The sequence below is a fragment of the Centruroides sculpturatus genome, unplaced genomic scaffold (assembly GCF_000671375.1).
Source record: "Centruroides sculpturatus isolate CEXI.00-Female unplaced genomic scaffold, Cexi_2.0 scaffold697, whole genome shotgun sequence".
Taxonomy (NCBI): domain Eukaryota; kingdom Metazoa; phylum Arthropoda; class Arachnida; order Scorpiones; family Buthidae; genus Centruroides; species Centruroides sculpturatus.
Genome location: NW_019385326.1, coordinates 386401 through 414077, shown reverse-complemented (window position 1 = coordinate 414077; position 27677 = coordinate 386401). Strand labels below are relative to the sequence as shown.

The following is a 27677-nucleotide window of genomic DNA, read 5'->3' as shown; positions in this document are numbered from 1 at the left end:
CAAGTAAAATTATCATTAGAGAGGTTGAGGCGCACGTTTTAAACGTGTAAACGTGTACGTATGATGTTCGGCGCCGCTTTCCCGTAAGCCTAAAAGTTTGACAATGGTGTTTGGATAGTCGGTGGAATCACGCTCGACATTCCAAACACCATCGTCAAACTTTTAGGCTTACGGGAAAGCGGCGCCGAACGTCACACGTACACGTTTACACGTTTAAAACGTGCGCCTCAACCTCTCTATTATTATTTCATAATTTTTAAGTATTCAAACTTTATTTGTTGTTAATTGTGATTTTTTTTTGTAATATTTATTATTAACCTAACTCAACCTAAATCTAAACATTTATTTACAATTTAATTATTGTTATTATACTTATGTAACTCTCTTTTAGATTGCTTCTACATGTTTTATTCATATTTGCAGTAAATATTTTAATGAACCTAAAACACATTTGTTATGTCATTTCATCAAAAGAATTGCAAATATTACCTAAGATTATATTTTAAAATTTATCCACAAATACAATAATTTTTCTCCTTTACTTAATTTGGAATTGCAAATTACTAGTTAGCCTCCACTAAAAACAAATACTGACATTGTGGGGATTTTTTCACAAAAAAAAAGAAACATCAAAATGACATAAAGCCAACCCTGGCAGACAGTAACAGCACATCATTTAAACTTACACTTTGAGCACCTGGATATATCTGAATACATAAATAATATATACACCATTTAAGCAGTCACAAGCCTAAAAGGCACTTCATGGTAGGCATGCCTACAACCTAGCTGAAGACTATGTTAACAAAACCTCATCAAACTTCTGGCTGACTAGGGCTGCCTGTTTGGAGAGACAGTGGGGGTTTATGGTTGCCATTTGCCATTCAAGATCAGATCTTAAACACTAAAAAACTATAGAAAACATATTCTGAAAGATACCTCATTCACAAATGACTCTTGCAGAAAATGCCATATTCTGCCAGAAACAATATAACAAATAATCTCTGGTTGCAAGTTCTTAGCACAGACTACAGTCAGACCTCATGTTTCAAACACCTCATTTTTTGAACAATTTGGTTTACAAACAAGGTTTTGAAGTTTTTTTTATCCCAGTTGCCATATGATAACTTGGTTGCTGAACAAGCTACTTGGCAGAGCTAGCCAGCAATGGTAAACTTCCTATACTTCTTATGTTAAAGAAAGTTAATGGCCTGACCAATCAACGACAGGACTCCCAATTCAGAAGTTAGTGGTGCCGAGATCACCTTGCGTCATGATATGAATCAACTTAAATAGCAAATGCCATTGATATCTCTCCCATATGTGCATTGAAATCTACTACTACTGTTTTTCAGTACAACCACAGTTGAATCTAAATCAAATTGATAAAAACTGCATTAATTGACATTTAAGTAATATAAATGGTATCTGAGAATTTGTGTTCAAATATGATTAAGTTATTAAATAACAAAAATTTATTAATATATAATATATATATTATAAAATANCTGGCAGCCCCATTGTGGGCCTGGCCGAACCCATGCCTCCTCCATCGTTGTCCATATCACAGTAAACAAGGAAACTCCCAACTGATTCCCAGTTCAGAGGCCAAATTCTATAAATGCCAGATGCTTTATTGCCATTTTTCTGAATTTGTTGACAGTCAATTGGGCCCGGAAATGGATCGTGAATCATCAAAATATTACCTAAAACTATGAAATAAATAATTTATCAAATATTGCATCTAAAACTAATTTAATTAAGAAATATGTATACAAATACAATACCTTCATCCAGAAGAGTGTCGATGTATTTCAAAGTAGAAGCAATTTGAGAAACGATCTGAGAAAATGTACAGACAAAATGGTAGTTATCAGAAAGTAAACGCACTTCATCTCGTCTGTAATTAAAATTACCTTACGTCTGGATAAAACTTATCGTTATATAATAAGTTGTCGCCTGTCGTGTGAACAAAATTGTATATCATACGTAACTTGTAAAGTAACTTTATATTGCTTCCAAGAACTATCACGTGTTTCGATGATTTCCCCCCAGCTTCCTAGACAAGTAGTCATAGAAAATAGGTCTTTAGTAAGAGGAAGCACGACATGTTACATAATTATTTGGCAAAAATTCCGGCACTTTAGAGCACTTCACAGCACGAATAAATTCTTGCTGTGAAGTGCTCTGAAGTTATTTGAAAGTTTTGTATACTACATTTTTGTGTTAGCTGTTTAGGAGTTTCCCAGGAAAGTGCTTAGCCAGTCCTGGCTTAAGTTTAATAATTTTATATTTAATGTGGATAAATTTGAAAAAGACCATAAACAGGGAAGTACTTAAGATGCTACAGTACCTCATTGATACCAAATAAATCAGTTTTGTTACTTCAAAATAATAATAGAAAAACAAAATTGTGATGCATATCGCGTGAATAATTGGGTAAGAACCATCTTAGAATTACTTTATTTTTGAAGCACGCGCTTTGTTTTCCCCCGAATCTGGCTTGAGTAGCACCCGTTTTCGCAAAATCCCGTATACGCCAGTGTCGGTATATTTCATCTGAAATTACTGGAAATAGTTTTAAATACTTTCCTCTGCAAAAACATCTGGAGATCTTTACGAAGAATTTTTGGATTAATAGAAAGTTCGTCAACTTATTTGCTAATAAATAAACGTAAATTTTGCCATTCCGCTTGTTTACAATTTTACGTTTCATAGTTTCATAGAATAATAATTTTATATGAAAAAGTCGAAGTGGGTTGTACCGATTTCTACGAAGGAATCTGTAATTTGTGAATAATTGACGATCTTCTAATTGGCAAACAAATTATTTTAATGATATTACAGTTTTCAAACTTTATAATTGCAATTGAATGTATAAACAGAAGCTGTATGATAAATATCAATATATTACTTCTCACGAAAAAATATTTGTTAGTATAAACGTTGTAAATTATTGCCATTTCAAGGTTGATGTCAGAGAATTTATAAAATATTTATGAAGTTGGCAGACGTCCATTATTTCAAGATGATGGATTACATTTTCGATACCAAGTCATCTGGTTTTCATTCATTTAATTTGTTTTTTGAATTTATTTATTGTACGTGTACAGGACGTTGCTGATTGGTTCCGCATAGTTTTCCCGAAATTTTAAAATTTATTATTTATCACTCTAATATAGATTTCTAGTACAATAGACTCTCGTTAATTCGAACTCGATTGTGATGCCTCCTGTTTGTTCGAATCAACAGCGCGTTAGTAGATTAACGCCATCCCACTTCCGAAATTTAAAGATAGAATTTGCATAATTAATTTATTAATTTTAATGTTTTTAAATTTGATTTTTTTAATCAATTGGCACATGATTTGGATGGTTTACGGTCGCCTATGGCGCTTGCTCGTCATGGCTTTTTAATGATTTTTTCTTTATTCTAATGAATGTGCTGTGATATCTTTTGTTTTGTATTTCTCATTGATTAAACATTAACACCACGTAGCAAACAATAACGTGTTAAAATCATTTCCTTTTTATTTTTTGTTCTGTAGCATCCATAAATGATCACTATTTTTTAGTTTTCCGATTTTCTTGTTTGTTTTTTTCATTTGCAAAAGTTATTCATCAGAGTCTAGTCTATTTAATTAGAAAAGGGATAGAAAAATAACGATATGGAAACTTTTTATCATTGTTTAATACAGCAAGAATAAGATGTATTTAGCTTATTTCGATATACATTCATTGACAAAAAAAAGTTACGCACTAAGGAGTCGTCGTGGGAATCAAATGAAACTTGATTAGTACGAACGTAATGACGAATGTATGAGCGATTAGCGGCCCACCAGTGGCCAAGCGGTCTTACCGTGAACACTGGGAGTTAGGTCGTGGATTCGCGTCTCGCTCGGACGGGTTGGCCACGTGGAGTTTTCCGGGTTTTCTCCATGTCTGTAACGCCTAAATAGGGGCCAGTTTCCCTTAAAAAGACCTCCCGGAAGGCATCCTCCTAGGCAGATCGCCCAAGTGTTGCGTTGCCATAACTTAACAATGAGCGATTAGCAAAGGACAGTAAGTAATTAGTAGTCTTATGCGGAACGATACAATTCAAAGGAACCTGTAGTACCTTGTAAGACTTCCTCTTTCTTGAATATGTCATGGTCATGCCAATAGATTTTTTTCCACAAATGTTGCAACTGCCGTTCAAGATTTTTCACTCGTAGATGTCCAAAGTTGACATCTCATCTTGTTTCACAAATGCCCGATGGGAGAAGGACAGGCTAAGGAAGCATAGTAATGTTTCTGGGAAACCCTAGCTGTTTGTGGCCAAACATCATTTGAAAAATTGCAATTTGCAGTCTTACTATGAAAGGCAACATACGAGGATGCATGATTTCATGAATTTATTACCGTGGCATCAATGTCCCTCATACCATGTATGTTTAATAAATTAACATTTTCAAACGTTCATTCAAGGTATTTTCAGCCATTTTATAAAATCTTAGTTGCCTTTTCTTTTCCTTTGTTTCAGAAATTTCAGATCGTGGTGGTATGTAGTTGACACTTTTTCACAAATGTGAAAAATTTTTTTCATGTACTGTACCTCATCACTGTTTACGATCTTTATGAGCACACTATAGTGTCTAATCTCTTCGAATCTTAATAAACAGTAATAGGACGCCAAATAATATATATTTTCGATTTATTACATTTTTGTTAGTTTGTTAGAGAGAGATTTCTCGCAACACTGCGCAAAGTCAATTCTTGAACAAGAGACCCACTATGGTATTTAAGATCGGAGAGTTTGCTGACTATTCCATGCGACTAATATCTTCCCTGTCAAGAAACTCATTGGCGAGTGCAACCTTATGCTCGGGAATTATCATAAATAAAATTGAAATCTGCACTTAATGCATCTCGGATAAGTCTCGCATGGGATCCAAAACCTCGTTTCTCATCTTGCAGTAATGGCACCCTTCAAAAACGTAGAGTTCAGTGCAGTCATTAAACATAATCCTGTCTTCGACATGATACTACACATCTGCAAACTGGTCTCTTTCTGAGACGTCTTTTTTAGTTAATGTTCCTTAATGTAAAACATTGCGGGTCGGAGAAATGTAAATCGAAATGTACTGTACAGTACCGCATGCTAGCGGCCAAGGTGGCAGCCTACCGCTCTGGGGGACCCGGGCTCGAATCCGAACGGGTCGAAAAATCTCCAGGAATTTTTCGGAGGGTGGTCCGTTCGGATATGTCGGGCCCCATCCCTCACCACCCGGCAGCCCCATTGTGGGCCTGGCCGAACCCATAATGGGCTTGCAAAAAGAGGCCCTTTTAGTGCCCACAGGGCGGAAAGAGTTTAAAAAAAAGTACCGCATGCTGATAACTGTTATGGATCAGGTGTCAACTATACAGAACTATCATAAACACATACCAGTAAACTCCTATCGGTTGGGTTAAGTTATAAATCTACTCGCGATTTACATAATGGGGCGAGAGCGTCCAAATATCTAGCAGGCAGGCGGCTAACAGCCCATAACCAATCCTAGATAGAATCATTGGAAATGTTGTGTGTAGCTTCCACCAGCTAAACCGCGTGTTGTTGGTGCTATGTAAAGCGCATGTGCGAATGCATATAATCTGGCTGCTTGGAAGCTGATCCGGTTTCGACAATACAGCGCTTCCATTCCTCCACTGATATTTGAATATACAATAGCAATCTTGTCGTTTTTTTCACACACAGTATAGAAATTTGTAATAAAATACCCAATGCGGTTAAAATAAAATATTAATTTTAATTAATTTAAAGTACGTTAAAATATGAAAATAATCACACAATATGTCTTTGTTTTAAAAAATACAAGGGAAGCGGCACTTCTACCGCTTCCAAGGATGGCACATCACTGGTCTACAATGAGTGGTGCTGCCGTTAATCCGTAAATTGTTGACAGAAGATTTGTAAATGATTTTTGAATTAAATGCACAAGTAATGAAAACAGGAAACAGAATACTTTAAAACAGTAATTTACATAATAATAATAATTACTACTTACTGTGACAGCGTCACAATGCTAGGCTTCAATTTTTAATATTTTTATTTAAAAACATCATGTGATTGCCGGATCCAGGCCGAAAGTTTACTTAATCGGGTCCTCCTAAGCTTTACATAATCTCGATTTTCATCTAATTCCGTTCTCAAAATTAAGGAAGACGATAGTAAGAATCTATAGACCTGCAACTTGAAAATTGCAGCTTAAATATATGAATTTCAAAATTCAATTATTTCTTCTAAAATACTTCTATGTTTTAGTACTGCTCATAAGTCTATGCGTGTTATTGTGGCATCGCTCGGCAGAAAAATTCAACTAATTCCGGTTGACTTTATTTCCAACGACCTCATCGACGTGATCAAAAGGCCATCCGCCATTTTTCGTTTGTATTTAGTAGAAGCCACTTGTTAAGGACATATCCCGAGATATCTCGGGCAAGTTCTATAGCGTTACATAAAATTCGGGCGTTTGGACCCCCTAAAAAATTTTTTTTTTGGATTTTTGGAATGTTTTTTAAGTCTCCAAATTTTTTCAAAATTTTTTTCCCGCGCGAAAAAATTTTATCGCGATTTTAATTTACCTTTAATGACGCACGATTCACGCTTAATTACTTTTTAATTGTTTTTTAATGGGAGTTTGATATCAAATTTCATTCATCGTTCTAAAGTTGTAGTGCACGGATTTTACTTCGGTAAAGTTATTTAAAGCTAGTTTCTGATGTCAAAAACGACCTCCAATAGTTTTTTAAATTTTGTTAATTAATAGATTTTATTATATATAAGTTTAATTAAGTCGGGGGGTCGGAAATCGCAATAAAAATTTTAATTTTTTAAAAATATTTTAAAATATACGGCCAGCTAGTATTTACCCTACTATAAACCCATCGCCTCCCGAGACTTCTATGAGAATGTCCCGGGAAATCCAACTCCAGCTGTGTTCAAGGTCATCCAGCTGTGTAAACAATGACTCATCAGCGTCAGATTTCACGGAAAGGCGAGACAAAGGAAAATGAAATTTGAAGCTTTTTCTTCAAAATTAACGCATTTCTTTCGTTTTTTTCAGTTTTAAGTATTTTTTACGTTTAATTACATTAATATCAAAAATTGGAATGCCTCAAAGGAGTTAAGACTGAACCAGTTAATGCCCAACATCATCACACAAGACAATGATTGTGTTGTCTTTGATATAAAATACTTGATTGAACACTGTTACATTATTATTTCCAGGGCTCCTGTTATACTTAAGAGGGAAAGTGTGGCGATCGGTCAAAAAATGTCCCACCAGATTTTTACATTTTTGTACTCAGGACACCTTGAAACGTTGAGAAATACAAAACGTTTCGGGGGTAATTTCTGTATATACATACAGAAATTATGGATGCTAGTGCGTGTTCGGAAGTATGGATGCTAGTGCGTGTTTGGGGGGGCATGATTTTGTTCACCCTGTTTGAAACTTAAGAACTCCTGTACTTTTTGTCGAAAATTTCTGAAAGTTTGCAAGGAGGTTTGTTTATTAGGGGGATTGATGCTATTAAATTTTAGTGGTTAAAGGTCGAGGAAGTAGGAAAATAATGGGGGTCGTGTGTATCTCGAGTAGGGTCGGACTGAACGACGATTTTACCCATTATTAGCATTTACAAGTTTTTATAAAGCTCTTCCTTACCCTCAAAATTAAGCGTGTTCCCATTTTATAATAGTTATAAAAAGTTTTTTAATAAAATATAGTTTTAACAGATGGCGCCACACACAGTTTTAAATGTTGCCGGAAATTTTTTTAAGAACTTAGTAAAATGCTCAAACGAATTATTATTATTATTTTTTTTAATATCAAACTAATATTGCAGTATTTAGATTCGGTCTTGTTTTATTTTGAGTTTTCAGTGTAATAAAGGGCTGTGAATGAAATGGGGGCTTTCAGGATTATCGATCTCCTGTATGAACAAAAATCAACGGTCCTTAATCTTTTATGGGTTATTAACCCCAACATTCAGTGGCTTCCGAAAATAATGTCCCCCTCCTCCCTTTCTCTTTTCCTCCTCTTCCTCCTCTCCTCTTTTCCTTCCTCTGTTTTGCCCCTTTCTTTTTCTTTTCTTCTCCCCCTCTTTTCCCCTTCTCCTCCTCCTCCCCTCTTTTTTCCCCTTCTCCTAAACTGGATTTTTTTTAGTTTGTGTTAAATCCTTCATAATTTGCATAATTATAGAATGAAACTGACTAAAATAACAAATACTTTCAGTCAAAATTATTGATTATGTTGACGCTTAAAATAAGGGGGAAAAACAATGAGCAGCTAAAATGTAGTGAGAGTATGTTAAATTTTATTTCAATGTACAGTACATCTAAGTTTAAATTGAATTTATGCATGCAACAGTGCAATATATAACTGCAAAATGTAGAACAAACAAAGTTTGTTTGTTTGTTCTACATTTTGAATCTGAAGATGGCTGTTGAACATGACCCAAACTACAGTAGTACCTCAGGATACAAAATTAATCTGTTCCGAAACTGAGATTGTATCATGAAAATGTCATAAGGTGAATCATTTTTTCCCATATTACATGTAAAACCAAATAATTCGTTCCAACACGAAAAACACAATCAAATTAAATCTAAGTAGTACATTGAAAAAAAAAACTTTAGTAAGGAAAACACTGAAAAATGCATTTTGTAGTTGTAAATGTATAAATAACCATAATAGAATAATAATAGATTAAAAAAAATGTAGTTTTATTTGCACTTTACACCTTCACTGTCGTCTATCCTCAAAGGTAAACTGGTGGCGGAGGAGAGTAGGAAGGGAAATAATACTAAAACTTAACTTACATAACAATGTAACAATAACTTAAAAATAACTTAACACTAATTTTTTATCTTTTCTATTTTATATATTTTTAAAAATTTTTTATTCACTGCTTTTTGCTTTCTTTCCTTCACTTCCACCAGCACTTTCATTGGATAGAGGTCACTTGGTAAAATATCTGTCCAAAGAGGTTTGGCATTGCCTACTTTTTAAAATGTTTTTAAAATGACTTAGGCAAATGTCATTACTCTGAGCAGCAATACGACCAGTGTGAACCTTTTCGGGATGTTTCTTTTTGATAAAATCAGTCACTTTCTGATAATACCTCAAGATTTCCTTTATTGAGTGAGATTCTTCTATGATGAAGCAAACACACGGACTGAGACCAATGAACAGAAGTGAATAAGAATGAATAACTCCTACAAGCACACCGGGTTATATAAACAAAATTACGACTTACTTAATCCTGTAACCGATGCGAAATCGTAAAATATTAACGCACAAACGTTTTCGGAATACCTTCCATGTTCTTCCTCAGGTTTTCAAACTGGATTTTTTATATTCTGGAACACCGCTATGAAATTTTTCAAAAAACGAATGATGATATTTCGAACGCTCGGTGTCCATTGCGCACGCGTTGTACACGTTGTACACGTTGTGTTCCCGGTTGTTCAGAGTCCCATTCAAGAGAGGCTCAACTGTTTGACATACTACGTAATGGGAAGGACCCGTCTGACCCGATAAAATTGCCGGGAATATATCGGATCCCTGTTAGGGATGAAAGATTCGACAGAGATCTAGTCTACATAGGGTCTACGAAATGCTGAATGGGGGTAAGAATGAGTGAACACAAAGCAGACATATGTCACAACAGAGCCACCACGTCACTGTCGGTGTATGCTTCTGACCCAGATATTACGGTTGACTTCGCAGGGGCAACGTTAATAGTTAAAACGACACAGATGGACCACCTCAAATGGCTAGAGGTGGTGGAGATATTTAAGGCACACACTTCATCGGAGTGCATTAATACACGGGAGGAGATGGCTCTTTCGTACGCTTGGCAGGCCGTTTTGCATAATGATTCGTAAAGATTGATTTAACACCGGATGATGCGGGGGGACACATGACGTGGAAGGCTAGAATACTACATCGTATGAATAACGAGAGAAATTACATAATGATTAGAAGATTGAATGGGACTCTGAACAATCAGGAACACAACGTGTACAACGCGTGCGCAATGGACACCGAGCGTTCGAAATATCATCATTCGTTTTTTGAAAAATTTCATAGCGGTGTTCCAGAATATAAAAAATCCAGTTTGAAAACCTGAGGAAGAACACGGAAGGTGTTCTGAAAATGTTTGTGCGTTAATATTTTACGATTTCGCATCGGTTACAGGCTTAAGTAAGTAGTAATTTTGAATAAAAATGGCGCTGCAAACTAATGTAATCATATGGTGAGTTTTTGTTCGTACCGTGGAGCAAAATTATGTTGGAATTTCATGTTGTATCCTGAAAATTTCGTATCCTGGAGCATTCATATCCTGAGATACTACTGTATTTTGTTCCTTAATTATAATTAATTGCTGGATTAAAGGTAGTTGTTTATACTAGCAGAATAGGATCAAAGCTATAAATTCCAAATGTTTTTTTTGTGAATTGCAGTTGTTTTTAAATTTGACTTTTAATTCAGATTTTGTTTGTGTACTAATATATTAAAATTTTTCCAGATGTTTGATTCAAATGAAAATTCCGATAAATTTCTCAGGCTGAAGTTGGGGAAAGGAAAAGTAATCAAGGTAAATGAGATATATTCAGTTTTCATAATTTAATATTATATTATTATGGATTTAAGTTTCTTGATCAAAGTTTAAAGAGTTAATTTCTGATGTACCGTACTCAGTTATATCCAGATTATGTTCTCACTAATTCGAACTCTGCTGACCCAAACCAGTTTTTTGTATTTAACAGAAAAATGTTCCAGCCAAAAGAAAAAAGTGTAGATTATTTCTAAAACCATGATTAATTTGTAAAATTAATGTGTACTTCACAATTTACAGCATAAAAAATTTTTTAATTGTGTGGTACAATCTATAAAAAAGTACCTTAAGTCAGAAAAGTAAGTTTTGCTTTAGAGCAAAAACTTTCAATTAAGGTATAAATTGTCAAAATTTAGATTTCTGTTCATTAGATCAGATTCATTAGATCCTTGTACAAATTAATAAAGTAATCAAGTTTAATTGAATGTAATTTTTTTGCAAATTTGAAGAAAAACTGTTTTACTCAGTGATTTTAGTGTTTTGAAAATTTAGTTTGGTTAAAAATTGAGCAAGATACAATCAAGCTGTCTTTCTTTTTTAAATATTTCTCTTAGTCTGTAAAATATCAAAAAATGAAAGTAATTTTTTTTTTAAATTAAGGTACTGTTTTATAGATCACGTCACAAATCATATATACAGGTATTCGTCATATAACAAAGATTCGCTATAATGTGATTCGAAAATTGGGGAAAATCCTCTGTACAATATTTTGCAACTTTTAAGTGCAAACTCGTTATTCAATATTTTTTTTTTTTATTCAAGTAAGTTTACTTTAATGAAAAATGACAATGCAATTTCTTTTTCTTTCTTGTTCTAGCATTTCTATCAACCAGGTGTTGTCATTACTTTTAGACTTTAGTTCTTAAGACTGTCACTATGTTTTGATTTTATAGATTAGTCTTTGTATTTAGTAAAGCATATTTAGAAATTTTTAGGTAAGTGTTATTAAGCCTTTTTTTAACTGTAGGTAGTAATCATTCATAAAAATGATGAACAAATATGACTGTATCTCTGTATTCAAACAAATTTTGGAGAAAAAAAATTGCTGTGTACTCAACTGGACAAATTCAACCCATTAGAACAGACTTTCAATTAATAACATATTTTTATTTTGTTGTCCATAAAGTTTTTTATGATAAAAATAAGAAAAATAAACATACAGACAAACTTGAAAATATGATATTGAATTGTAAACTATCAGAAGAGCCATTAGAAGAAATTTAAAAACAATGAGCAATTATTTATGACATCATCACAATGCCAGGCTGAGATTTTTAATCATATTTTCATTTTTACCTGACTAATTTTTTTGACTAATTAAATCACACTTTGTTTTTTTTAAAGAAATTTAACTCAAAAGTAATGCATGATGGAAAAATTAATATAAATCTACATAATTCAACCATTCATTGCACAGAGAAGTGCAAGATTAGTGAGATTATATAGCCTAAAGTCTGCTTAAAAAGAACAGATGATGTGACCTATTAACCTTCAGTGCCAATTCATATCTTGAGGTAGGCGGAAAAATAATATTGACATGCAATATTGTACACAGAAATAAAACCCAACTAAATGGGGAAAGCAGGTTATATGATACGAGTAATGTTTTCATGGAATTGAAAGTACATAGGTGATCACTAGACAGCGGGTTTTAGGCAAATGCCTAATTTTTTCCTTGGCATATACATGGCTAAGATTTTGTGTAAACACTTTTCATGAACATTTAGACCGAAACAATGGTATTTTATAATGACTAAAAATGCTTATTTTGATGTTGCTGCCTATTTTTGCTTAAAACACAAATTTTAGTCTGTTTCCATATTTTTAAAAAGTTTTTATTAATTTTTCATTTCATTTCAAAAAAGTGAAGAAAGAGTTGAGTTTGTTGAGCAGTGCTTCAAAAGAGACTTGGATTAAAGTGCTTGTTTATTGTGGCTGATATTTTGGCAGGAAAGAACAACATAATTGAAAGTGAATTCCCAGTTCTTCTTCATCCAAGGTTGAAATACTGTCTGTTATCTTCAGTAGATGTGGAATGCTCTTTTTCTGCATATAAATTAATTCTCAGTGACAAACATTGCAATTTTTCTGTTGAAAATTTGGAAAAAGTGCTCGTAATATATTATGCAGCTAACTATAGGAAACAGAATAAATAAAAAATGTAAAGTTAATTGTATATCTACTTTTGTGTTTGCATCATTCTGAATACATGCATTTTTGTTTGGAATACATATGTTAAATAAAAGATTCATTGTCCTGATCAGTATGTTAATTGTTCATTGTGCAAAGTTTGATTTCCTATTTTTTGTTTATAAAGCCTAAATGATGCAATTTAAGAGCTTATTTTAAATACCTAAAACGTCACTTTTAAGGATCTAGATGTCTGCTGTCTAGTGATCACATTGAAGATATGCCAGATAATTGAGAAGTCAGCTTAGCAAATGTGTACTCCATCATAATTGTTATATTTAACCATGAACAGGTCTCAAATTATTTTAAACATTTTTGTAAATGTAATATTGTAAAAAAAGTAGCTTATTAAATTAGCTATCACTACTATCTCAATTGTTTAAATGAACTTAAATTTAAAATATTTTTATTTTAATAAAAAAAAAGCAACAACAACTAAAAAAAGAAGCCAGTTATTTTAGGAAGGGAGAAAAACACATTTAATATAACAGTGACAATTTTTTTATATTTTAGAAAATTATAATTAAAATTAAAACTTTCTAAACTATAATAATACACATAACTGAAATTTAAATTGAATTATATTTATACTTTGTATTGTTACTAAACCTTCGATTATAAGTGTTAGATTAGAATTAAGGTTATACTTTATTTTTATGCACTTATACTTCATAGAAAAGAGTATTAATGTTAAATTATGTTCTTTGCTAGTATAATTACTTTCTGATAGTTATTTTTCTTCATATGTTTTTTGTATTTATTCTAAAATGTAGGGTTTGGAAGAAGGACTTGTAGGAGTTCGTAAAAATTGCAGGCGTCTAGTTATTGTTCCTCCTCATCTTGGTTATGATAGTCAAGAAATGAGCAAAATTCCACCAAAATCAACTTTAATATTTGAAGTTTTTGTAAATAAAGTAAGTTGAAAAGAAGGACTCTTCCATTTAAGTTTTTAAATAGAATATATTTTTTAATAATTAGTTTTTTACAAATACATAAATATTCCTTGGAAAATCTCAATATTGATTTGTTTGTCATGTATACAATCTCATAAATATATGATATTGTACTGAAGTATTTTGAAATTTACATTTGTTTCTTGAGTTTTGATGAGCATTATATATGAGAACTGATCATTTAATTTGAATTTTTTTCAGTATTTTTTCTTGTGGAAATCTCTTGGAAAATGCCAGTTATGTCCTCTCTTTGAAGCCTTGTGGCTAGACTCTATATATATATATTCCTTTTGTTCTCAATATTTTTTGTGGTTAAAATCAAATGGCTGCCAAATTATTGGTCTATAATATAGCTATATAATTTAATTAAATACTACATTTCTCTAGAGGTAGGCAGTTATGCTGTCATCTTGTGCTAGACTTAATAATTATAATAAATTTATTCATTTATAATCAAATACAGAGCTATGTTATAGCCCAATAATTTGGCAGTCATTTGGCTTTACCCTTTTGTAGATGTTTTTTATTAATTGTCTGCATTGGCAATGAAGCAAGAAGACCAAAATGAACAGTTTCACATTTTGTGCTTCAACAAACAATAAAAAAACATATGTTGAGATTTTCAAGTAAACATTTTGCCATGCCATCTGTAAAAAATAGCCAGAATTTGTTAACTTAAAGTTTTTCCTCATCATAACAGTTATGAGGAAAAAATTTCATGCTATGCAGCTTGATGATTCCACACAGTAAATATTACAATTAGAATTGAGATTTGCAACCTGTGTTCACTGGATTAAACCCTGAATGATTTCTTTACTTCTGTTTTTGTGACTAAAGAAAACTGCAAAATGCAAGTTCTTTTGAATTGATAAAGAGATGCACAGAGAGTAGGAACAATAACTTTCAACATTGTCAGAAAATAGATTCCAGAAAACATATGATGTTATATGGCAAAGGAAGAGATGTATACGGGCCAAGGGAGTGTTTTAAGCATAACATAACATCAAAAGACTTAGAAGATGAGAATAAAGAAAAATTTAACATTACCCATAAATTAAATGATCAGTCTTTGAAGTTAATGTTTATTTACTTTGATAATTTAATTATAACATTAATTGTTTCAAAATTCAAAACCTTTCTAGGTGAAATTTGGGAAAGAAACCTCTCGGTCATCCACGCCTTCAGTTAATGAAGTCGATTCTGGAAGCGAGATAAAGAAGAGAGATTCAATATCCACTAAAACCCACTCACCCAGGTTTGATATCTAATAATTTTGATAATTGTATTTAAAAAATCTTACTGCATCATGTGCATTACTTTTCAATTTTACAATGCAAATAAAAGATAAGAGTTGATGTGTTTTTAAAGAACTAATTTAGTTGTACCAAAACATTAAAGCTGAACAAAATTATAAAACAAGTTACTTTATTGGCATAAACAATATTATAGAATAGAAACATTGGCAACTGCTTTCAATCAATCAACTTATATTGGACCAAATTAATTTGAAATGGAGGAATATACTACAGCTGTTCTCTGTTTATTTTATTGAGGTTTTGCTTGTTGAGCAGTAGATTCTTCCCAGTCTGGTTTGTAAATTTTGGACTTACGTTTATTGAGTAAAGTTTGCACACATTAGCATGAGAGAAGGACTGATCCATGTAATACTGAATTTTATTCTTGAATGCAGTTCCTACTCTGATTTTGATTGGTCTGAAGACGAACATTTTACTGAGTAAAGAGATTTCCAGACTCTTTTTGTGTTATGAGTGAGTAATGTTACTATTGACATGTTCAATCATCACAAAAACAAAATTGATGCTAGGTAATCTTTGATCTCCTGTTGATTATGGAGTTTTTAATAAGAATTTTAACTTTTCTTTAGAAAGCCAGTTCCATGTTTAGGTAGGGATTCAGTCCTTTTTATCTATCTCACACTGATTCTCTGCCTAAACTGTGGTAATAGCTTTCTAAAGAAAAATTAAAATTAAAAAAAAAGAGCTTTTGGACACACACTTTCCTTGCACTTTAATTTGCTGTAATAGTCCAATCCTCCTATCTTCAGTCATTCCCAAGTTATGAGATTGGTTCACATCTTTTGTAACACCCTGTATATGTTACACATATATATAATTTTTGTGCGTATACAGGCAAATGATTACTTATATTGATGTTTGTAATATAGGTAGTTCATGTGAGATAGTATAAGATAGTTCCTATAAATTTAATTAATGTTTTAAAGGTCAGAAATAAATACATTATAAAATTCATAGTATAGGAAGTGAAGATTCAATAAGAGCAAGAGGAGTTTCCATTTCAGAACAGTTGTCTCAGGTAACAAAGATTTGATGTATGGTATTCATAAGTGTTTTCTGCTTTAGGTGTGATATAATAATCTTGTTTTGTTTAGAGCCCAAAGGATGAAAAAGCAAAAATAATATCTCGGATGGCTAAAATGGGAATGTCTCTGTTACCGAAACAAATTGGTGGAACCAGTCAGCAAAGCAGTGAATCTGAAACAGACGTAAGTGCGAAATATTTTAAATGATTATTTATTTCTGTTTATTTTCTGCTTTGTTTAGTGTAGTAACTTTTCAACTGTTTGTGCTTTAAGACACATTTGAAGGTTTTAAAATGATATGTGAATTTAAAAATTTTAAAGAGAATAGAAATTTATGCAATTAATAACAATCCAAATGACTACCGGATTACATTGAGCTACTTCTTCACAATTATTTTTAATTAGTCTATAAATAATTTGTCACTAGAGGGAGGTATTAGATGCTTATAATTACAAATCCACACTATAATTAAATTAGGTGTTTATAATTAAATTATTAAAACCTAATGTGTTCCTCTAGTGACAAATTGTTTAGAGATTAAAAATAATTGCGGAAAAGTAGTCCAATGTAATCCAGTGGTAGTTTGGCTTATTACTAATACATGAGGTTTAAAGATATTTGTAAATGCATGCAATTAATTTAAAAAGTATTCATTTTTATTTCTTCGTTTTTTATAATTGACATTTTCATTTCTGTATTAAAATAGGAAGAAATACATTCTAAAGCAAGAAGCTCTCCAGTTACAAGTCAAGAAAATTTGACAAGAGAACAATCTCCAAAACCAGTACCAAAACCTAGAAGCACATCGAATGCAACTAGTTTTCAGCAACCAAATCAACCTGCACCAGCACCAGGTTACTACTCAATACAATTTAAAAATTCTGTTTTTCTCAAAATAAAATAAATTAAATTTATATTTTAGTAACACAACAAATGGCTGTTATGCAACCTCCACAATATTTAGTAAGTATTGTTTTATTACAAATACATATTAACGATATCGTATCTTAATTGCACAACATTGTATTTCTGAAATCTTACAGTATATACTCTTTTTAAACTACAAAACTGACCAACATGCATTATATTTTCAATAGATGTAGCAGTGTCAATAATCAATTGATGTATATATATTTGTGCAATTTCCAGATTTGTTTTATTAACTTTTTCATTATTTTAAGGACAAAGATAAATTATAACATAATATGAATAAATTTCATTATATCTTTAATTATATTTCCTGTTTTCAAGAATTATGTCTAGTGTGAAAACTCCCAAATGTTTAATAAATAGATTTGAAATCTTTCATTTGTGTACTTAATTCAAGTTTAATTTAAATTAAAATTTTAAATATATTTTAATAACGAAATTATTACAAAAGTTGCTTCTAGCCCTTGATATAAATATATTAATTAAATTATCCACAACCAGCGTCTTCACTTTTATATTGTATAGTTTTAGGCATAGTTTTAAGTTTACCTTTACTTTGTACAATTTTTAATATACCATCTACCTTAGATAATACCTACTGATGATGCTTACTACTCATACTGTTACAGTAGTGTCTTCAATTTTTATATTGTATAACTTTAGGCTTAGTTTTTAAGTTGACCGTTACCTTGTATAATTTTATTATAGCATTACCTTTAACTAATACCAACTGATGAGGTACTATTTTCTAACTATTTTTTTTGGAAAAATAGTCCAAAATGCATTTTGGGTTTTTGTTCTCACACTTATGTAGTAATTTTTTGAGTTTATTAAATTGTTTTCACTTTGATCCCTGAGCGTTTGTGCCCATCATTGGTCTGATAAGCCCTCACTATTATCTGCCTCACGGTTGTGGATAATTTAATTAATATATTTTAATAAGTTGATTATTGATTTTAATAGCATTGTTCATTATTATATGCATCACATATCTGAAAATAAAAATTGGTAATCTGTGAAATGTTATCTTAAGTCAGAAAATTTTGCTGTACAGCAAAAAAATCACAATCAAAGTCTAAATTTGCATATTTGAAGTAAAATTTTAAAGCCCTTTTTCTCAAAAATTATTATTTTACAAATTAAATTTTCAAAATGCTGTATTTCATTTAGGTTTTAACCACTAGAGCTGTTTTTCTATGTTCATAGAACGATATGCACTTAAAAAATGAAAATTGATTTTTCTGACTTAAGGTACTGTTTTATAGATTACATCACTTATAATAAAATGTTTGATTATTTGCTGTATCAGCTATTTAAAATTTTAAAAGAATTGTATTTTTCTAGCCAAATAACGTTTATCCATTTCCATATTCTGCATCAACTGTGCCATTTAATGTGCTTCAACAACCGTTTCCAAATCATGCGATTGCTACTGGTTCTCCCGCCGTAATGACGAGTATTGCTGACACTCATCTTCCGTTGTTGTTGTCCGAGACCAGGACTCAAAATACAGAAGTCAGACTTGCATTAGGAAAGATTACAGAGAAAGTAGACGTAGTCTTACATAAGGTATAATTTTTTATTTTGTAGTGTATGAAAGATGTTGACGTAATATTATAATTAAATACATATTCTGCTTCATATGAAGTTTTTCAAGTCAAAAAAGTATACTATTTACACAACTTTCACTGCATTCTGATATAAGTAATCTTTAATTTTAAATCACATTACATTTAAAGTTATTTTACTGTACTGTACATGCTTTATGTATGAAATTATTAGCCTGTATGAAATTGTTTGTGCATATTGTAATATACAGGGTGGGCCAACGAAAACGAAACAGCAGAGTTATTGTGTTCGTCCAAGCAAATCGCTCGGACAGGTCAATTTTATTCTCAAGGGGGACATCTTCAGCAATAAAGTTTTTGAGATTCCGAATACAACAGACAACAAAAAGTTTTAAAAACTCATTCATTTTTTTATTAACTATATTTTTTCCTTGCATATGCAGTCCAGTGTAAAAGGTTTTTTATGTTTGTTAATAGTTTGTGTTACTTTTTTTCCGAAATAAATGTTTGTTTAGTTAATAAAAAAATGAATGAGTTTTTAAAATTTTTTGTTGTCTGTCGTATTCAGAATTGCAAAAACTTTATTGTTGAAGATATCCCCCTTGAGAATAAAATCAACCTGTCCGAGCGATTTGCTTGGACGAACACGATAACTCTGCCATTTTGTTTTTGTTGGCCTTGTTTCGTTTTTGTTGTAAAAAAAATTTACTATAAATTTTGATAAATGCACCAATCATTTGATAAAGTGACTCATTCTAAATAATTATTTCCTTAATGTAAATTGACAATATTATGATTATAATTAAATCAAATGCTAATTTGATCTGAACCAGATTAATTTAGTCGTAGGTGAATATGAATATAAATTAATATTGACATTTAAGGTGACATAATGTTTACAGTTACAATTGTTTTTACTAAAAATGTAATAAGTAATGAGTAAATTTTTTTTTCATTTTATTAGATAAATGTTCTATAAGTCAGTAAATGTTCTTTATTTTTAAAACTCAGTTATTTAGAAAATAAAATGAATAATTAAAATGTGAAATCTAGTTGTAAACCAGATACTTAAAGTTCTTTTTGAAAAATTTATAATGAAAAACTTTTTGTTACTATATCTTCAAATTATTTCAAATTGATCTTCTTACAATAAAAATTGTTACCAGTTTGAAATTAAAATCAAATTACATATTTTCAGTTAGATGACGTAAAACATCAGTCAGCATTTTCTGGACAAATTCCATATCTTGAATCGTCTGTATTATTGCAGAATATCCAAAGAATAGTACAGGTATGCAAGATGTTTATTTAAATATTTGTTAGCATTTACTCTAAAGATGATAATTATTTTAATAGAAAATAAACTTAAACTATCAAAATTAAACTATTCTCTTCAATTAAACTGGTAGTTTATATTACAAAAAGACAGATTTTCTTCCCAAAACTGAAATCGTATAGTGGCTTTTTTGCCAAAGTACATTATTTCTCTGTGGTATCAGTCTTTATAAAATGCATTTTGTGCTGTCAAAGTGCATTCTCGAGAAGAAAAAGAAAAAAAAAGCAATTGAATTTCAAATGTTAATAGAATACTGTAAGGTTTAGACTTTGTGATGAGCTATATTTGAATGGGAATATTATGTAAATAAGCAAATTTACTGTAAAGTGCTGTTTTGTAATTGATGAGGGACTGAGGGTCTGAAATGTAAAGATTGTTACCATAGAGAGAGAAGGTACTTTGACAAAACAATTGCATGGTTCCTATCTTGCAAAAAAAAATATACTTGTGTTGCAGTATCAAAATTAAAGTTTTCATTCTGTAGAATTTTTTGTTAATAAGTACTTTAGTATAAATGTCACTGTTAACAGTCTTCAAAGTAAGTTTCAATTTACTCTGATATAATTAAATATTTTTTGCAATATTCAACCAATTATATACTAAAACAACTTTGTTGATATTCAATTGCTGCAATAAATTTACAAAATTTATTTTAATTTTTACAATATGAGGATTAAAATAGATAACAAAACATCCAATATTGTACATTCTGCAATATTTTGTTTATAAAATTGAGCAGAATGAATAACAAACACAAATTGTAAAACAGCAAAAACACTGAAATGCTTGTGTTGTAGTTTTAGTTACAGAAATAAGTTAATACAGGAAGTTAAATAATAAAAATTTAAAATATAATTTTCAGAAAGTCAAATTTTTTATAGTGATTTTGTTAAAACTTCTTGATGTTAGTATCAATATATAAATGGTCAAAATACTGTAATTTTCTAGGAATAATCAAATCCACAGATGCTGTAATTACCAATCAATCAACTATTATATTTTACCAAAATGCATTTTGGAAATTACAATATTTCTCTAATCAGTGGGTTTACTTTTATATGATCTAAACAAGGCAGAGACCATTTCCAATACACTAGTAAATATATAAAAGTATTGTTTATATAAAAAGTAAACAATATAATAAATAAAAAAATAGTTTATATGTTGATATTGAAGATATGGAATAGAAGCGTAGTATAAATTACAGATCATAGTTTTAATGTTAGTGCTTAGAATGCTGCAGTTTTAAACAAATTATTCATTTATTAAGTTTCAAGTAAAACATCAGTTTTGTATATTTTTAATTATCTTTAAAAAAATGAAGGCTGATATTAGTTCAGAATAAATGTAAAAGTTAATGTGCAATTATTTTATTGTGACATCATCACAATGCAGGGCTGCAATTTTTAATCATAGTTTTAATTTATTTAATTTAAAATATATGCTGTCCATCTCAAGTTAGTAGTATCTTGCCCCTGTACTTCATACTTTCCTGTTAGCAATAGTCTTGTCGGTTATCCTTCTAACTCCTTTTACGGATAAAATATTTTAATTGAGATAATGTGATTTCTGGTCCAAACCAGAAGTTTGTTTCGGGGTCTCTTGCCCCTAAGCTTTCCATATCTGGTCTCAACTTTCATCTAACTCCATTCTCAAGATGAAGGACAGAAAGACAACAGTGGGAATTTGTAGGTCTACAATTTTTTTGAACAGCAACCCAGTCAGTTCCTTTATGATGTGAAGAATGATATTTAAATGTGACATCGGTTAGGCATTTATATAATTGTTGTATTTAAAGTACTTAGCTAACATCTTTTGAATGATCATTCAACTTTAGTAAACATTCAAGTAACTTTGTCATAAACCACACAAAAGAAAAGGTATTTTTCTTTCTCCTTACTCAATATTTTCCCTTTAATACTAACAATGTTTATAATCTTGACTGTTTGTCATTTTCATTTTGATACTTAGTCATATATATAGTAGAGCATCGATTATCCGACTCAATTGGGGACTGGGGTTGGTCGGATAATTGAAAAGTCGGATAACCGAAAAGTATGAAAAAATTCATTATTAGTGTAGTATATTATTATATCCCATGTAGTTAGTATATTAGTATATCGCTATTAACATACTTCGCGTTGAATTTTTTTTCCATGTTAAGCCTAACAAAAATTTTTTTAAAATAATAACCGCTGTTGTATCATTAAAAATTATTTTTAAATTATTTTATTGCTCACAAAACAAACAACCACTCATAATTACAAAATTAAGCCTCGTTTAAATACTTGCCTCCCTTTCATGGTCGAGCCAGTGTTGTCAGCTAAAACACATAGAAGTACTATTAAAGTAGCCAAGACATAGCCAAGTATTGTAGTGCCACATCACTAGCGGACATTTGAATTTGCCGACTAGAACGTGGTCAGTTAGCCAAGATGACGGTTAATCGGGGGTCGGATAATTGATGCTGTACTGTATTTTCTTCTGGTATTCAAAGTTATTAAATTTAATATGTTCAGTCTAAATTATGTAGCATTAGTTCATTTAATTAGCCAAAACATAGCCCAATAATAAATCTGGCTTGTTATTTCTTACTTTTCTGGGTACATGAGATTAACTAAATCTTACATTATTTAGACTATTTGCACCATTTCTAATTGAACATTTAACACAATCTATAATAAAATTTTCTTTATATTTGTAATGTTAAATTTAAACAGTTCTATATTCTGTAATGTTTAAAATTGATATCTTGTAAATTTATTTGTTTTGCTCTCTATATAACTATTGCAATTGTCATATTGTCCTATGTTCTTTTTCTACTAATAATTGTACAGTAGTGTGTTGATTATCCATAAAATTGATTAACTGACATCAACTTCAGAGCATACTAATTCCAAAAATTAGTTTTTTTACATAATAATTGTTGGCGATCTTCTGAGGTTCATTATTGAGGTTTCTTCTTGTTAATTTTACTATTATATACTTTTTATTTTGAATTAAAAAGTTTCATCAATATATTGTGTTGTTGCAATGAAAGACTAGTGCTTGTTTGTAATAAATTAGACATTTTTTAAATTTTTAATCATTTTTGCGCATTAAATTTCTATGCCTTAATTTTTTTTAACTAACTATTATACAGGAATTAAAATTTTCTTTTCCTACAGAGTGTGATCAGTTATTTAAAAATGTCCTGGTCTGGTTATTTTGGATAATTGATGCTGTACTGTGTTAGATTATTTGAAATTTTTTGCTTAATTACATAAAATTTAAGAGCTTTTTTCCCATAAATTATTATTTAATATTAATTTTGAAACTTTTAACTTTTTCTAGGAGAATAATAAATTAAAACAGGAAATTGATGAAAAGAGTGGAAAAATTCAAAGTTTAAATGAAAAAATATGTGATTTATTACAAAGAAATCAAAGGTAATTTAAAATTATTTTAACCCATTTTCATGTGCAATAGTGATGATTTTTCCACACTTACCAGATTTTTGTTGGATTGATTGACAAGACATGATCCTTGCATTTATTAAACACAGAAAAGGCAATCCTTGTACCCGATGATTCCAGACAAATGAACTTTGCACTTGTCATCATGAAAGAGGCATCTTTGTGCCCACTGGTCACGAGAGGCAATCTTTGATCATACCCTGCTGGGCTATGATCCTCATAGCATGTTGGTCACGAAAGAGGGATCCTTGTACTGGCTGTCACACAAAGATGATCCTGGTCCTTACCAACACAAAGAGATGATCCAAGAACAAAGCAATCAATGGCAATGCCCATCAGTGGTGATGTAGATAAAACCACTGAACACTGGTAGTTGGTTGTAACTTTGCACCTGGCTAACAGGTTGGCTACATGGAGTTTTTCAGGTTTTATTCATGTTAGTAATGCCTAAATAGGGGGCCAGTTTTCCATAAGACCTCCTAAGAGGTATTCCCATTTGGCAGATTGCCCATGTATTGCGTTGCTGTATATGAATAAAACCAAAACTAAAAGCAATCATTGCTAATTGCTTTGTTCTTGTGCTCTGTTCAATTTTTCCATCCATTTTCTGTTAGGTGCACACAATGCTGTCTTTTGTTTAACCCCTAAATTTTATTAGGCATGCTTAAGGAGCACAGACATTGTCACTTTGACCCCACTTTAAATCAATAACAAAATTGTGGATCCCTGTTTTTTACATTTACAGTGGAACCTCTATATTCATCATTAATTTGTTCCTAAGAATCTAATGAATATGGAAAATGACGAATACAGAAACAATCATCATAATAAATAATAAATAACTGATATTCAATTAATTTGTTCCGATCCTAAAAAAAAGATACAAAAATAAAAATTTTGTTGTTTGTAAAACTTTATCTTTATTGTACTAAATAAATCAGTATAGTGGTAGAAAGGGAAGAAGAGTAAAGTTGTTATTGTTTAGAAGACATACCATCAATTAAAACATTAGGTAATTCCAATTATGATCTCGGCATCTTAAAATTTCTGGCTAAGTTGGAAACTCTAGAGAGGTTGCGGCTGAAGTTTTCATCTCTAAAATGTGAATGTCAAACGTTGAGTGCCGCCATCTTGTAAGCCTAGAAGTTTGATAATGGCATTTGAAATGTCATTGGAATAATGCTCAACGTTCCAAATGCCATTGTCAAACTTCTAGGCTTACAAGATGGCGGCACTCAACGTTTGACATTCATGTTTTAGAGATGAAAACTTCGGCTGCAACCTCTCTTTGTCAATTTTCAGACTTAGAAATAATCTTTTATTTCTGTTGTTGTTCTAACAGCTTTCCTTCTTTGCTGTTTTTCTTCAGTGTGCTTTATTGAAGCCGTTGGAACTTGATTTTTTAAAAATATTCAACGCTAGAAACCAAGAACACGTACAAAGCAGACTGATTAACTACAGCTAGCTGACAGTGTTGCCAACTCAAAATTCAAATTTATAGCTAGACATTTTAATAAAAATATTCAAATCATATTGTTTCCATCAAAATTGAGTTTTTGTAGCTATATAGTACAGTGGGTGATCAGTTAACAAATGTAATCCGTTTCAAGACTTTGTTATCCAAATTGTTCATTAACCAATTATCAATTTACCATAGATTTTTATGGGAATTTGATTAATTCATTCCAGAGACTCCAAAAAATAAAAAATATATACTTTTTTTTACTACGTTTTATTTATATGTAATAACAAAAATACATATATACACAGTCTTGCATTTTTATTAGTCATGTTTTTTCTGTTTGTAGAGGTTAAAGAATCTGTCCAATGTCGATTTGCTTTTTTCTCTTCTTCAGGATTTTTTGAAAGTAATTAATAGCATTGTTGTTGTAGAGATCCCTAAGCCTATTAACCTCAATTTGGTTTGGATGCCATTCTAAGACCATTGTTTTGACATCCTCCCACTTTAAAAAATCTTTAATAGCAGATGTTGGCATTGATCCCTTTTCATCTTCCTCTTTTTCAGAAGAAAACACATCTCGCTGAGTTTCTTGGTATTCTTCATTTGAGAGTTCTTGGAGTTCTTCTGTTGTCAGATCAGTTTCAAATTCCATTATGAGCTCTTCAATGTCATCTTTATTCACTTCCAATTCCACATCACTAGCAGTTGTCACAATTTCATCCATAATTTCAGGGACATCATCTCTCTCTTTCCCTGAATGCATGAGGGACACAGCTTTCACCAAGCAGAATTCAACTGTCATTGAGTGACTTCTGACCATGCCTTTTGAATGAGCCATATAGCTTCAAGAATATCAAATTTTTCTTTCCAAAACGTTTTTAATATCATTGTTGAGGAGAACTGGCATGCTTCAAAACACCAACGAAACAGTGCTCAAATTTACAATTTCTTGAAACCTGCAATAACCTCTTGATCCATTGATTGAATCAATGAAGTGGTATTTGGAGGTAGAAACTGAACTGTCAGTCAGGGAAACTCTTTCAGCAAATTATCTTAAGGTCTTTTGGGTGTCCTGGTGCATTGTCCAATAGCAAAAGTGCTTTTAATGGCAATTCATTGGTCTGAAGGTAATCCTTGATGCTTGGAGCACAAACTTCAAACAGCAATTCTTTGAAAAGAGCCTGCATGACCCATGTCCTTTTATTCAATCTCCACATCACCGGGCAGTTTTTCTTTAATTATGGAATTTTTTTTTAATGCTCTAGGGTTCTCAGAGTGATAGACAAGAAGCGGAATAAGCTTCATATCACTGCTAGCATTAGCTTCTGGAACTTTCAATGGAAATGACGTTTTTCTTGTTTTATAATAATAATTTACTGGCAATATTATATATTTTGGACTCCTCTAAAGAAGAGGAAGACATTGAGCACGCTTTCAGAACAATAGATTTATTTCTCTTAAAGTAATTAATATTTAAATTAAACTTTCTCTATATTATACTTCCTGATTATATTGATGTCTCTAATGATTGGAATGGAATCACAATTAAAAATTTTTCATGATAATGCCAATGTCATTATTGAGGAATTTAAAAAATATTCTCTGGACAATCTAAATTCTAAGCTGGGAGTTGCGTGTCATTCCNGCTTTCAGAACAATAGATTTATTTCTCTTAAAGTAATTAATATTTAAATTAAACTTTCTCTATATTATACTTCCTGATTATATTGATGTCTCTAATGATTGGAATGGAATCAGAATTACAAATTTTTCATGATAATGCCAATGACATTATTGAGGAATTTTAAAAATATTCTGAACATCCCAAATGCTAAGCTGGGAGTTGCATGTCATTCCTCATACATATTGACACAATTCAATCAGGTAATCCAATTAGCAGAAACCTTCATAAAGAAAAGTAGTTTAACAGAGTACTTTGATCAAAAATTTTCTGTACTTACTACTAGAGAAGATTTGAAAGAGTTGAGGGTTACTCAAAGTGACAAAACAATGGAAATTTTAACAGGCATTCAAGAAACTGTAAATAATTTTAAAAAGAAGTTTTCTAATGAAATCCTTGGTGGAGAAAAAGATAGTGCCCCCAGCTACAGAGACATTCTCAAAAAAGGTATTAAACCAATCTCAAATGTACATGAACTGCCTCTGCAGACCCATACAGTTTTAGTATACAGTGATCAGGAGGGTGCCACTTCGGAACAAGCTAAAAGTTACTTAACCAATCACGTGAAACCACATATCCTTGGTGTAAGAGTTAACCGATTACAGAAACTGAAAAATGGGGGAATTGCTGTTGACTTAAATCATAAAGATGAAGTTGAATACTTTAAAGAGTCTGTTCAACAGGTTCCTGGATTAAACTCACGTTTACCAAAAAAGCAACTTCCATTAATGAAAATTGCATCTGTTCCTAAAGCAGTTGTGAAAGAGGAATTAATACAGGATATCTATGGACAAAACGTGTGCTTCTTACATCTTTATACCGATAAAATTTTTGCAGAAAAAATTAATATTATATTTCCTCTAAAACAAAAGAACAGAAACTACCTTTCTTGGGTTGTCGAGGTGACTCCTGAAATAAGGGATATACTCATAAAAGTAGGAAAAGTTCACGTTAACTGGTTAACTTGTCGGGTGTACGATTTTATTCCTACAATACAGTGCTATAGATGCTTATCCTTTGGCCATTTTGCTAAAAACTCTACTTCCACAGAATCCATATGCAGTCATTGCGGTGAGAACCATCTTTTTAAAAACTGTAC

At 31.3% G+C, this 27677-nt stretch overlaps 1 protein-coding gene across 15 annotated transcripts in view; it reads left to right on the top strand.

Annotated features, from left to right (window-relative positions):
* The first annotated feature begins 10519 nt into the window (after positions 1-10519).
* Positions 10520-27677, top strand: part of LOC111637674 (FK506-binding protein 15-like) — a 66294-nt gene continuing 49136 nt past the window's right edge. For all 15 annotated transcript variants that reach the window (XR_002758730.1, XR_002758728.1, XR_002758729.1 and 12 more), the window contains exons 1-10: positions 10520-10640; positions 13625-13765; positions 14947-15059; positions 16078-16138; positions 16215-16328; positions 16853-17000; positions 17069-17109; positions 18421-18645; positions 19843-19935; positions 23314-23408. Coding sequence is in view for 12 of the 15 variants with exons in the window: in XM_023383229.1 (XP_023238997.1) it covers positions 10572-10640; positions 13625-13765; positions 14947-15059; positions 16078-16138; positions 16215-16328; positions 16853-17000; positions 17069-17109; positions 18421-18645; positions 19843-19935; positions 23314-23408 (1100 nt within the window). In the remaining 3 variants the exon portion in view is untranslated. The remainder of the gene's footprint in view (positions 10641-13624; positions 13766-14946; positions 15060-16077; positions 16139-16214; positions 16329-16852; positions 17001-17068; positions 17110-18420; positions 18646-19842; positions 19936-23313; positions 23409-27677) is intronic.